Source organism: Colias philodice, chromosome 11 (genome assembly GCF_061535455.1).
Source record: "Colias philodice isolate Cphi_HAF_F1 chromosome 11, ilColPhil1 Martin Lab GWU primary, whole genome shotgun sequence".
Lineage (NCBI taxonomy): Eukaryota > Metazoa > Arthropoda > Insecta > Lepidoptera > Pieridae > Colias > Colias philodice.
The window spans coordinates 6,320,810-6,335,092 of NC_143096.1; the positions used below are offsets into that span (position 1 = coordinate 6,320,810).

Sequence of the window (14,283 nt, forward strand, 5' to 3'; positions counted from 1 at the left end):
CGTCATTTTCCCGGGATAAAAAGTAGCCTATGTCCTTTCTCGGGTATCAAAATATCTCCATACCAAATTTCATGAAAATTGGTTCAGTAGTTCAGGCGTGGTTGAGTAACAGACAGGCAGACAGAGTTTATTTTTTAATTTTTTGCATTTATAATATTAGTATGGATTTAATTTTTCAAATGACAATTTGATAGTTTAAACTTTAAACAATACGTTTTAAACTACCGTTCATTAAAAAGTTTATACTTAGGTTAGGCAAAAATAAAAACAAAAATTCAATTTAACATTTATTAAAGTAAGTAAGTAACAAACCGACAGACGTTGCGTTGTAAAAATCAAAATATGTATTTAAAATCGATGTTAAATTTTCCAGTTAAATTATTACATAAGGATTTTAAAAATCAATTGGCATTTTATTTTCGATCAAAAACTTGATTGCCATTTCAAAGGCCATTGCCGCTTGCGGCCCCTTAAAGGGATTTGATATTTCGTTGATTTTTAAACCACTTTCCACTTTGAATAATAAGTCCTTCATTATAGCTCTTTCATTTTGCATAGTTTCTTCATCCATAACATCTATTTTCCTGTGTTTCAGAAATATTCCATGTTTCTTTAAACAGTGCCTGATAAAGTCTCGTTTGTAACTGTAAGGCTGTGAACAAATCTGAAATAGATGGATTTTTTTTTACATCAAACGAAGACATGCTTAATCTCAAACTCAAAAATGTATTTATTCAATTAGACTTATTCTAGAAGAACTTTTTTATTGTCCTAACATAGTTTAACCATTTACCACCGATTCGGAAAACAGTGACTTCAGAGAAGAACCGGCAAGAATTCATAAAGATGAAAATAAAATAAATATATTTGTTTGGTTTCCATGATATAGTAGTAATTGAAAATTACTTTAGGTATTTAACATTATTATACTAACTTTACAATTGAAAGGCCGCTCTCCGGTGTGCACACGCTCGTGGTGCCTTAGTGCTGATTTAGTTCTACACCCCCATCCACACACTTCACACTTACACATAGGGATTGTGTGTATAAGCTTGTGACGGCTTAAGGCACTAAGCTAAAAAAATAGGTTATTTACAAAACGTTTATCTCGTATAACTCTACCTGTATCTTTTTACAGCTAAAAATAAATCCATGTAATTCTCCAGATATCATTAGTTTTACAAGATATACTCTTCCTGGCCCTTTTTTATTTATTAATTAATTATTATTAAAGCATCCTACTAGTTATCCTCCTATTAATTGATTTAATGATGATGGTAAGTAGCGATGTATGCATGGGTATTCTTGTCTAGATAGAGCGTATTCATATTCAAATCTCTTACGTTTCTTATTTTTAAAGAATATATCGATACACATTTATTTTGCTACATATAATTATTTTTATATCAGAGACGGGGAATCCCCGATGTTCGATACATATGGAATATATTAAATGCTCGTTATCATATTTCGCCGAATATAGATATGATTCAGTAATTTTTGGTGCTAATACACATTGAACACCATTTTGATCTATACCAGCTTCGTACTTTTTACTACTAACTAAATTGTGATATTTACTAACCCGTTTAAAATCCCTTTGACAAATATCGCAAACATGTGGCCTGTTTGCTGTGTGTGATGTCATGTGACTAAAACGTATAAAAATCTATGTTAAAAATTTGATAGATAATTGAGTGTAGGTACATAGTAGATGGTAAGATTAAAGAAAAATATATTAATTTTTAGCACAAAAGGAATCCATTGCATTAAAATTTACCGAGTAGATTATTGCATGATACAGAGCATAGTATATAAAGAGAAAAGTAAGTTATTTTCGAAGTAAGGTACATCGCGCCGTTTGTATGTACGCGGAGCGCTTGGCCTCGCCTCCCGTTCATGTACGTACGCAAGCTTGACGCACGCACACAACGCCGCTCAGCTGCGCGGTCGGTGTTTGTTTGTACAATTATTTAAAATATTAATGTGACAACCGTGCGCCTCGCGAGTTTAGGTACCGTGCTCTCCTAGACGCCGGGAGTCGGCCTACTTTTCTCTTTATATTATGTTATAAAATTAAAACTTTATGTATTACCTATTTATTTTAGAATAAATAAATTTCAGTAAGAAAAAATATCGCAATCGAGACCTATTTTATGTTCAACGATCCTCTTTTGTCTTCAAAATTGTAGTACATAGTAAATATGTAAATCAATGTAATATTATTAAAATTACCTTATAAGGGCTGTCTGTTGTGCAAAAACCGCAGTACAATGGTCACATTTATATTCAACGTCTGGATCTGAAAAATGTATCTTCATATGTGCATTCAAGTTCCCTCGAGTAAAAAATGCTTTATTACATTTTTCATATTCACATTTAAACTGTTTTACATCTGAAAAAATGATAAAATTAAATTATTCTTCTTCATTGCATTTTGCGATTCATTCGTACCAGCGCTTCCCGTAGTTCTAGTTTTTCAACAACAACAAATTAAATACCTATTAAAACCACCCTCTAGAACCACGCTATTTGATGAAAACAACTAAAATAGGTGCAGTTGTTTTTGAGTTCATTCACAGCAGACAGATAGATGCGGCGGAGGACGGTTTATTACATAAATGAAGTGATTTGCAATACTGTATGAATAAAGGAAACATAGATATTAAAAAATAATAGTTATATTAAAATTGAATTACCTGTATGAATAAACATGTGTGAATTTATATTTTTTGTCAATTTCCCACAATGAGTACAAATTATTTTTCTTGCACGGTTCGGTTTTGGCGGTCGTTTTGTTCTTACAGATTTCGATATTATATCGCGTAAAAATACAGGTTTAATACAGACTTTAATACATTCAGATTTTTTATCGGTAATATCGCTACCTATAAGAGTTAAGAAATTTTGCATGCATTTTAGAATACATATACATATATGCATAAACTGCGGTAGAAGCGGCATACGCGTAATAGTCCGGGATCCATCGCCCATTATTGCAAGTGATTACTATCAAGCTAATTTTTCGTGAGTAGCTTTATTTTGATGAGATGCCCAATAATTTCATGTACGAAACTCTCGATTGTGGTAGCTACCAGAGGAAACAAGGATAAAATATTTTGATTTGATGGTTCTCAAATATTAATTACTAACTGATGTTTTTTTTTTGTTCAATCTCAAGATAAGATAGATCTAAATTATTCGAAAAAATATTTGTCCTACAAAATCTATGGTTTGATCAAAGAGTCCCCCTTTCCAATGTGTATCGATAACGAAGTCATCATAAATGATTACTTACTAACCAGCTGATTTTTTTATTTTCACTTATTTAATACTTATATAATTCAACAGACATATAGTCCTACAAATTGCGTAATAAATATTTGAGAACCGTCAAATCAAAAATTTTTATCCTTGTTACCTCTGTAAGCTACCACAATCGAGAGTTTCGTACATGAAATTATTGGGCATCTCATCAAAATAAAGCTACTCACGAAAAATTAGCTTGATAGTAATCACTTGCAAAAATGGGCGATGGATCCCGGACTATAATTTTCCGTCTTAAGTCAGTCCAAATTAGCCGGATTGCGTTTAGTCGGATACGTTGCAACTCTTTACGGCTAATGGTTTACATTTAATATTCTATCCTCGTCTCACTACGGAGTACCTGAATGTGTAGGTTACTATGTTTGGGTGTGTTCAGAATGATTATGTAGATAATGCGGAACGGCTTTTACTGCTAAGTTTGTTCACATAGACCGCTTCTAAGTCAGTTTAAATAATGTGTATTCTAAGCTTAGCATATTATATTACAATTCAGTTACACTTCTGGTACTTGACATGGCCATTATCAGTAGCTTATTCGTTTCCATTTCCTGCTATGGTAGTTAAGGTCTGATGTATGACATGCAGTTTTCTTTCACTCTCCTTTAGACGTCCAAACTCTACACCAAAGTCGGGTTCGGGTACATAATGGGATTTTTAACTGCCTTGAAAAAAGGAGGTTCAGAATTCAACAATTTAAGTTAAAAAATTTGAAGGCGATTTTTAATTTTTTGTTTTAAGAATTATTTTAGGAAGTAGAATACTGCAAAGTTAGGAAGCTACTTAGGAAGTAGGATCTATCTGGTCGTGTCTGTCGATTTTATTGCATGAACAAAGTTTTTTTTATTCAATCATTTTATATAGAAAACAATCTTAAATAGAAAAATATTAAATTCTGCCTAGAAATTTACCCACCAATTTTCTTGTTATTGTGTTCCTCTTGATCCTCGAGATATGAATCATCCATGTTGTAGAAATCTGACTGAAATAACAAAGCATAATTAATATTGGAATAAATTAAAAATGCCAATCCTGAATTAAATATTTTATGGCTTCCTTAAATATTTCTTTTATTCTTTTTTTTTATATTTATTTTTAGAGCGGCAACTGAAATACTCTGTAATTTTCTAATACATATTTTACTATCACAGTTCACGAGATACACTCTGGTGACAGACAGACAGTGAAATTTCAGCCAGGCGTTATTACTGAAACTTCACTGTTTAATCCTTTCAGTAGTTTCCGTACAGGGACCTCTAAAACATTCTTTCTTCATGATAATTAATTTTCCAAGTTCATACAAGTTGAATGAAGTAATTTTAATAATCTTTCAAGTTATAACTTACTGTTCTATTGTCAAGATCATCATCATCATCATATTTTTCTATTATAGATTCTGAAATATCTGTAACTGGAATAGTCTTTCCATTACATATTTTAGTTATTACTGTTTCATAATGTTTAAAAACATCTTTATCATCCAATAACAAATATTTAAAGTCGGCATGCTTTATGTTCTGCTTTGCTTGGTCTTTTATAGGATTTAATAACAATTTGAATTCATCAATATTATCAAACACAAGTCTTCTCTGCTTGAGTGCAAACAGTTCTGAATGAGACCTTGAAATCAAATACAATTTAAATTTTATTTATTAACCATTGTAATGTATAGTCTATTTAAATTAATTAGTAGTCATATTTGTTTCAATACAGGAAGTTGTGATTGAAGTTAATTAAATTATTTAAGTCTGTGCTCTCATCTTTGATCGTATCAAAGATAATATTTTAAACTCTCACCTTCTTATTAATACTTTAAAGTCATACAATTCCTTGAGCTTGTTTCGACACTTTAAACAAATCAAAGGCTCGTCTGATTTGGATTCAACTATCTGTAAAAATTACAATACATTATTAGCAATATATATTAGGTGAGCATTGTGAGTAGACTTTGTTTATAGATTTATTCTATACTAGCGGTCCGCCCCGGCTTCGCCCGTGGTACATGTTTACGTTTTCTCTACATAAGAACCATTCAAGGAATATAAAAAAAAAGAATTATCGAAATCGGTTCAGCCGTTCTCGAGTTATGCGCTTACCAACACATTTTGCGATTCATTTTTATATATAAGAAGATTATAATAAAAAGATTAATATTTTAAATACATTTACATACATTTTAATAGTATATACATGTTTGTATATTATATTGTGTATGGATATCATATACTCAGATCAAATAGGTAGACTTGGTGATATTGATCCATTAAAATATATTATATATTGTTGTTATGAAGATTTAAATACCTGAATATTAGCTACAAATAGAATCATTTCTGCATATGTTAAATCACCATTGTAATCAAATATTGAATTTGCTATTCGTGTATGTTCCAAGCATATTATACAAATACTTCGAATCATATTTTTTTAATTAATCTCATAAATATAACGCACACAACTATGATTACACTTATTTGAATATTGTTGAAAGTGCTGAAGTAAATTAGTAACATAAAATAAGGCAATTGTCTCACAAAATTGATTATTATTTAATTTAATACTTTCATCGGAAATGTATTTTTACATTTTTGATTTGAACCAAAGCAAAACAATGATCTGTCAAATGTCAAATACCATGCTCAACAGTGTCAATGTCATTCTACGGAAACCTGTCAAATTTGGTCAAATCACAATTTGAATATTGCCATTTCAATAATAATTTTACTGAAAAAAGTTTTAAGTTTTTTATTGATATAAAATATAAAAGTACTCTTAAGTAACTAGGTTAGTAGGTTTCGTCTGCGGGTAAATCATCATCATTATATAAAGAGACTTACATGTGATATGTCTTACAATTTGACAATGAAATGTGCGAGTTTCGTATAATTCAATAATAATTAAATTTGTATAGGAAAACTACTCTGGGGGGGTGAGGGTTTGTACTGAGATTTGTACTGGAGTAATTTTATAGCAAAAGTATATTTCCAATAGGTAATTGAAGTTTTAATTAGCTAAGTCCTAAATTATACACAAAAACATGAGTAGGTATAAACCTATATAGTTACTCATTATAAATAACTGCGATATGCAGGACACAATGAGAAATAATCATAAACTTATAATCCTTACAGCTCCCTTGTGTCCACCACTAGGCGTCAACAATATTATTATTTACTAACTGCGCTTCGCGGTTTTACCCGCGTGGCTCCGTTACGCTCCGCCTCTGTTGGTCTTAGCGTAATGATATAATAGCCTGTAGCGTGCCTCGATAATTGGGCTATCTAACACCGAAAGAATTTTTCAAATCGGACCAGTAGTTACTGAGATTAGCGCGTTCAAACAAACAAACAAACTCTTCAGCTTTATAATATTAGTATAGATTAATCACTACATAGTATAAAACAAAGTCGCTTTTTCTGTCCTTAGGTCCCCATGCATGCTTAAATCTTTAAAACTACGCAACGGATTTTTATATGTTTTTTAAATGATAAAATTATTCGAGAGGAAGGTATATACCTAATTTTAGACAAAGCGAGCGAATCCGCCGGTGGAAAGCTAGTTACAATTAAATTTAGCTTATGAGATATGATACATAATACTTGTATACGTAGTATATTATTATTAGTCTGTGATAATACATAATATAACCCAAGAGCCCACGCGCGACGGCCAAACATTCCTTATTTTAGAAAAGTTGAAAGTTTCTCTGCATGTCTCCGATACAGATAAGAACGACTAGCGATTATCAAGTCTGGGTTGTGGTTACTTTGTAAATTGTACCTAACTTTAGTTTCTTTTACGGGGACTTGTGTTGAAATTTCTCGGAATTTCTCGTATCTCGATGACATAATAACTAAAAAGTCATCGAGATACGTGGAATTCCATCAACACAAGTCCCCGTAAAAGATAAGTAATAACTTTATTACTTATATATTATACTATTATTTTTTTTTTATAATTATAGTTAACTAATGTTTTTAGTGGGTTATTTCATATTTGTTACACTTTTAGGTATTTATGTGAATTTGATGATATGATAGTTATTTTTAAATGTGTCTGGCAAGATGTAAGAACCATGAAAACTGTCCGGCTCTTGAGGTACCATCTTTTTATAGGTCCCCAAGTAACATATATAAAATTTAGCTTTTGAACTATAATGAAAGTTAGGTAAGTTAGTTTATACACCTTTACTACCTGTTTCCTGCCAAAGTAACCACAACCCAAACTAGATAGTCGCTGGTCGTTCTTACCTGTATTATCTGTATAGGAGAAATATAAAGAGAAACTTTCAACTTTTCGAAAATAAGGAATTTGTCTGGCCGTCGTCAGCATGGGCGTAGCTAGCCATGGGCACAGGGTGGGGCAAAAAAAAACCGGCCAAGTACGAGTCGGAGTTGCGCTCCGAACAAACCTACTTTTTATTATGTCGTAATTCTAAAATGTATGTTTTAGCAATTTTTCCTTTATCTGTGCTATAAGACATTGCTTTTAACCATGGAAATATATCCAGGGTGTCCCATTGTTGGTATACTAAGCTCAAAGGAGGTTATAGTTTTGCATACGCTGAGTTCGTAAAAAATACTTATAAAATTCCAGACGCATTTTTTTTCAAATAGATGAATTCTTAAAACTCTATGTGTACACCCTTATCATGCTACCCGCCCAAATTTGCCACCAGCACGTGAGCTATCGTTTAATATTATGTTTTCATAGACAAAATGCTCATATTAGCGAAGCGGTATATATCGGCTGCGCGAAGCTAGAGGAAAAAACATGGATTTGCAGGAAAAATGTAGCAAAAAATTTTTGACGTAATTTTGTTGTTTAAGTATTTTTTTCGTGATCAGTGTAGGTGCATACCTACTACCATTTTTGCATAAAAATAGAAGTTCTTTCGCGCTTAGTATACCAATAGTGGGACATCCTGTGTAGTATGACCCATACTTCGTACTTTTAACCAAATTTCAAGACTTTGTGTTCACGGGAAGTACAATGTAGGTTTTGATTCGCTTCCGAATGTCGAAATTTGCGATAATTTGCATTTTCAGAACATTAAAATGCTCTTAGTTTCAAATGGTAGACATAACTCAGTAAATAAAGCATTTAACCTCGCACTTCCGATTCAATTTCATTTTTGTTTTAGGTTAAGGGTCACTTATCTATACATATAATAAATCTGTAGAAGGGTCAATTCTGTACATTGAAAATATTGAAAAAATAACTAGCAGGGGGTGTTACTGGATCGATACCAAACCCAAATATGTGATTAAAAAAATTTTTGTCTGTCTGTCTGTCTGTATGTGAAGACATCACGTGAAAACTAACGGTTCGATTTCGATGAAACTTGGTATAATTATACCTTATTATCCTGGGCGTAAAATAGGATACTTTTTATCCTGGAAAAATACGTAGAAAAAAAATAATCTTAATTTTTCAGTTTTATCCATAGACGTTGTTCTGTAGAACCGCGAACACACGTGTTGTATTATTATAGGCCTAGCCGTATTTGGGTCCAATAGATATTTATAAGATGTCATTGCCAGAGTTACTCAAAATCACTACATAGTATAAAACAAAGTCGCTTTCCCTGTCCCTATGTCCCTATGTCCCTTTGTACGCTTAAATCTTTGAAACTACGCAACGGATTTTGATGCGGTTTTTTTTAATAGATAGAGTGATTCAAGAGGAAGGTTTATATGTATAATAAGATCCATTAAGTAGTGGAGAAGTACTGTTATTTTTGAGGTTTCTAATGTGATGTCGTAAAAAATTACATTTATTCCGCTTACATTGCAAACGCAGGCTGAACCCTACGAGTTTTATCAAAATAATGTACTAAGTATTATACACATTGAAAAGGTCTACAGAAAAGTCCGCGATGGTATATGTCTATCTCTTATGGATAACCCACAATAACTTTTTTTTGTCATTTACTTTTTACGACAAATAATGGCTAATTTTCGAAGCTATTTTAACCAATACAGCATTAATCCTTAACCAATTAAATACCATGGATACATTGTTCATGTAATATAGATCTATATGGCCCTTTACACCGTATGATTTAAGTGAATATTTTCGAAGATATTACAGATTTAAAAATTGCGGGACGTAGCGTTTGCGGCCGCCCGGCTATGTATTTTATACCCGTGCGATGCCGGACTCACCGGAGCGGGCCGCTATATTTTTATACCTATACAACGTTCACAATTTTTCTGTAGTGTATTTAGTATCAGCATTGCACCCGTGCGAAGCCGGGGCGGGTCGCTAGTGGAGAAATAAATCATCCACGCGATGACCGACATCCGCGCGGACGGAGTCGCGGGCGGAAGCTAGTTGACCATAAAAATACAAAATGTTGATAGATCCAGGTGGAGCTTTGCTCGCATTCTTATAGTTTTTGACCGATATCTCGAAAACTACCCACTTTAGGGCAAAAGTTACGGAGACTTTTTTGTAGAAAGTCAAATTTTGCATCTTTTATATTCTGTAAACTTTTTTGTAAAACTTACTGCTTACGGTTTATGGACTATTTAATGAACCAGTTTATCGTTTTTGGCTAATAACTCGTAAAATATTGGACTAATCAATAAAATGCATGTATGCTATATAGTTTTTAGAAAACTTTATTCTCTACAACTTTTGTTTGAAATTTTTTCTAGTGCCTATATTTTTTGAGTTGTTGTAGGTACGTTCAAAGTAGAAATGCCGCTCGGCGGGTGACGTGGCAAGCCAAAAGCTATTTTTACGGATGTAATGAAAACGAAGAAGAAATTTCTATTGCAAGAGGATTTTCGCCGTTTTGGAAACGGCAAAATTTTTGATTTTTTTTTTTACTTATAGAAGTTTTTTTAATACATTTTTGAAGTGAAAACTTCTTTAGCGGCGTTGAGCACTTTTTCTGTAATGGGTATAAAATCTTAAACTCGCGTCAGGACACGTGACCTGATCGAAAAAGCGTAAGACGGATGGATATCAAACATGCTCAACGTTTATAATCAAGTTTTCACTTCTGTCGGCACTCCCGGAGTGCAACCCGTCTTTTTTTTAATATTTTCCTTTCATTTCCTTTTATTTTATTCTTGCATCCGAATATAAAATAACTACTGAATATTATTTAGTTGTACGAAATATATATGAAACATACATACCTTGAAATTTTCTATTTTTCGCCCGGTAATCCAACATTAAACGTTAAATAACTCAAAAAGCATTAGAAAGATAGTTTCAAATAAAGTAATCTTAAAAAGGGGCATATATGCATTTCATTGATTAATCCAATATTTAAAGAGTTACTTGCCAAAAACGATTAGCCGGCTCATTAAATAGGCCATAAATCACATATATATCAGTAAAATTATACATCTTTTACACGTTGTAAAAGTTTTACAAAAAAGTTTACAACGTGTAAAAGATGTATAATTTTACTATCTTCAAAAAAATCCAAATATTTTGTGCCTTAAAGTGGATAGTTTCCGAGATATCGGCCAAAAACTTTTATTTAAGATTGCGAGCAAAGCTCCACCTGGATCTGTCAGCTTTTTGTGCTTTTATGGTCAGTAAGTGACCCTTAACCTAAAACAAAAGTGAAATTGGATGGGAAATTCAGTACGAATTTGGCTAAATAAAAACAGCTCTATTTAATGGGGTAACTACTACTTTTTCTGTCACCAAAGGTGGTTTAAATCATGCAACATAGAAGCGCAATCTTTTTGTGTCGACTGACAAGTTTCGAGTGAGAATTTTTTAGCGGATATTAAGTTTTGTAGTCGGTACCTAGATAATTAAGTTTTTTAAATTTGGTTAGGTACCTTCCAGGTCAGAGCCAGGGTGGGGCAAGCGCCCCACCCTGCCCCACCGTGGCTACGCCCATGCCGTCGTGGGCTCTTGATCTAATAGGAATAATAATTGAGTGCTAGTTTTTTTAAATGATTTCTAAATTAAAAAAAAAAATTCAATCTGTAGTATATGAGTGCCATTATTTCAATTGTGTCTATAAACTTAAAAACTTTATCTTTCTCATTTGTAGGTATAATAGATTAACCTCGCAAGCATGTCCAAAAACAAGAATATGATATATATAGTAGACATCAATTATTTCTAGTTACTTTAAAAATTCTCTTAGCTTATAACCTAAAATAAAACAAACACCACTAGGCCCGTAAAAAAAACGCGATATAACTACCTACACACGTAAAAAGAAGAAAAGGATAAAGATATGTTTAAATGAAGGCGTTTTGAAACAATTTTGTAGTAACTGGGATAATTCGAATCATCCTAGGACTCAGATCAATGCTAAACTATAACACCCGCCCCTAAAAACGGCTCGATGGAACGAAGTAGAGTTTAGTCGGAAGTAAACACAAGTAACACTAACAAGTACGCTAACAGAAGTACGCTAACAGAAAGCCACTTGACTAGGGGGGCTGGACAGATTTCAAAAATTCTTTCACCATTAGAAAGCTGTATCTTCACTGAGCAACATAGGCTGTATTGCATTTTCAAAAAAATTAGAGATCCTTACCAAAAATGCAATAATGTAACCCAAGGTGTAAAAAATATCCTTTATATAAAGTTATTGTTTATTATTAAATTATTACAAACAATCAAATAGGTAACTCATTACAATTCCGTGACTGTAAATATTTATTCATAACAATTTTATGAGTTGTAATCATTTGAAATCCCAGACAAAAACATCTATTAAACTTTATCGAAGGTCAACAAAATCAGACAGAGATCAGGGACAGGACTGTCAGCTTTACTTGTAGACGCATAACATTCACAAGGTGGACTTTCCTAACGTAAAGCTGAGATTTGATTTGATTTAAAAATCTATAACGACCTATAAGCCTATAATTAAGGTCGCCACTAGGCCAACAAGGCAGGCCTAATAATAATTAATACCTTTTTTTTAAGTGGGGAAACCTTACGTAAATATCCATGGCCAGGGGGAAGAGGCGGTGGGTTATGTCGGGTTCCTAGTTCTTACCTAATAAAACTCTACTGCGTTCCGTCTTACCGCTTCAATGACGGGTTTACAGGTTCTGGTAAAATTCGTCCACGACCATAAACGAATGTATTGTAAAAAAAAAAATTAATAATGCTAGCTCATTCCCTTCTCCTTTCCCACCTTGATTACGCTGATGCCTCCTACCTTGACCTTTCCGAAGCCAAGTTGAGTCGACTTGAACGCCTTCAGAATTTTTGCATTCGCTTTATCTTTGGCTTGCGTAAGTTTGACCACGTGTCAGACTATCGCAAAAAATTCAACTTGCTTCCCATCCGCTTCCGACGTAACTCCCACATCCTTCATCTTCATTTCTCCGTCCTGTTTGATCATAAAGCTCCTCACTATCTCAAAGATAAATTTGATTTATTTACCTCTCCTTTCCCTCGTCCTTCCAAAACTTTACTTTTGCGTGTTCCTGTCACGAACACCAAATTTTATGGTCATTCCTTTGCTGTTCGTGCTGCCAAACTCTGGAATGAACTTCCACTAGAAGGACGTCCAGCGCAATCCTTAAGGAGTTTTAAACACCTTCTTAAGTCACACTATCTTTCTCTTGCTTAGCTTCTTCCTCTATTTCCTGACTGTTATCGTGTTTTCTTCTTTGTTATATACTACTATAGGTATACTTGTTGTATCCATACTAATATTATAAATGCGAAAGTAACTCTGTCTGTCTGTCTGTTACTCAATCACGCCTGAACTACTGAACCAATTTGCATGAAATTTGGTATAGATATATTTTGATACCCGAGAAAGGACATAGGATAGGTTTTATCCCGGAAATCCTACGGGAACGGGTTTTTCTCTGAAAACGCTGGCGAAGCTGCGGGCGGAAAGCTAGTATGTTATACATATATATAATAAATATTAAATATTTATAATTTTTATTTTTTCCTAATGCCTTATTTTTTGCTCACCCACCTCCTTTTAACGACTCTCCTTACATATTACTTACGGTGGCCTGGAAGAGATCGCTACTTAGCGATAGGGCCACCGTTTGTACATATTATTTTCCTCTTATCTGTACTTTATGTGTCTCTATTTCTTTTGTGTGAGCAATAAATAAAAAAAAATAATAAAAATAAAATTTCTTAAAATAAATTGTATTTATTTATGAAAAATAGTTAACATACCTATGTGAAAATAGGAAGGTACCCCACGCTAATTCTATAAAAATCAAATAGATTGGGATCGCGGACGTTTATCAACTACTGGAGAGGTCAACATCGTAAAAGTTAAAAAACTGGGTCGAACGGAAGTAAAACTAGGAATGTCATACGTATAAAGAATAGAAGAGCAATTACGCTTGTTACTATAGGCAAAGAGATCCAGAAAATTTTCATAAAGTACGTTAAGCGGATTAGAAATTAGAATATGTATCTAGTCTTGGTTTACATTAGATATAAGTGTATTTCGGTAAATGCACGCTTTACTAGATTACTATTTACTATCTTACCTACCACATTAGGTATGTACGGTGATACGATATACGGACGGATAGAAAAAAATGCAAAACACTATATTGACAATAATAAATTTTACAAAGTATATAAGGTGCAAAGATAAAAAATTTTTTCATTAAGTATATGTACCGTACCTGATGTTATCGCAAAGCGATAAAGCCCTTTAAATTAAAAAAAAAATTATACTTATGTACCTACCTGTACCTACCTATATTTAGTTACTTAAGTAAATTTAATAATATAGTTATGCTCTGCAATACTCTGATTCCACTGCCACTCAAGGCATAAAACATAGAAGTAAGTATAGGAAAGTATTCCAAATAATTTAATTCACAAAAGTATTGCTCAAACGTCCATTTTTTGAAATATGTATAAAAATTAAAAATTCAGTGTCGGTATTTGAAAGTTTTATCGATCGAAGTATCAATAAAGAGTATTCTTTATTGATTCCTAGTATTGTAATTTTTAATTAAATTAATTTCA

General features: G+C 32.8%; 1 protein-coding gene across 2 annotated transcripts; it reads right to left on the minus strand.

The window, feature by feature from the left end:
* Positions 1 to 274: 274 nt before the first annotated feature.
* Positions 275 to 5,945, minus strand: LOC149484631 (uncharacterized). 2 transcript variants are annotated; one of them, XM_089700846.1, is made up of 9 exons: positions 5,629 to 5,944; positions 5,122 to 5,213; positions 4,671 to 4,944; positions 4,240 to 4,306; positions 2,700 to 2,888; positions 2,236 to 2,395; positions 1,586 to 1,652; positions 935 to 1,075; positions 275 to 664 (listed from the first exon to the last, which is right to left on the minus strand). In XM_089700846.1, exons 1-9 carry the CDS (start codon positions 5,743 to 5,745, stop codon positions 395 to 397), a joined length of 1,377 nt encoding a protein of 458 aa, XP_089556972.1. In that variant the 5' UTR covers positions 5,746 to 5,944; the 3' UTR covers positions 275 to 394. The 2 variants fall into 2 exon arrangements, with proteins under 2 accessions (XP_089556972.1, XP_089556973.1); XM_089700847.1 differs by lacking the exon at positions 2,700 to 2,888 and having other exon boundaries at positions 5,629 to 5,945.
* Between the last annotated feature and the right edge of the window lie 8,338 nt (positions 5,946 to 14,283).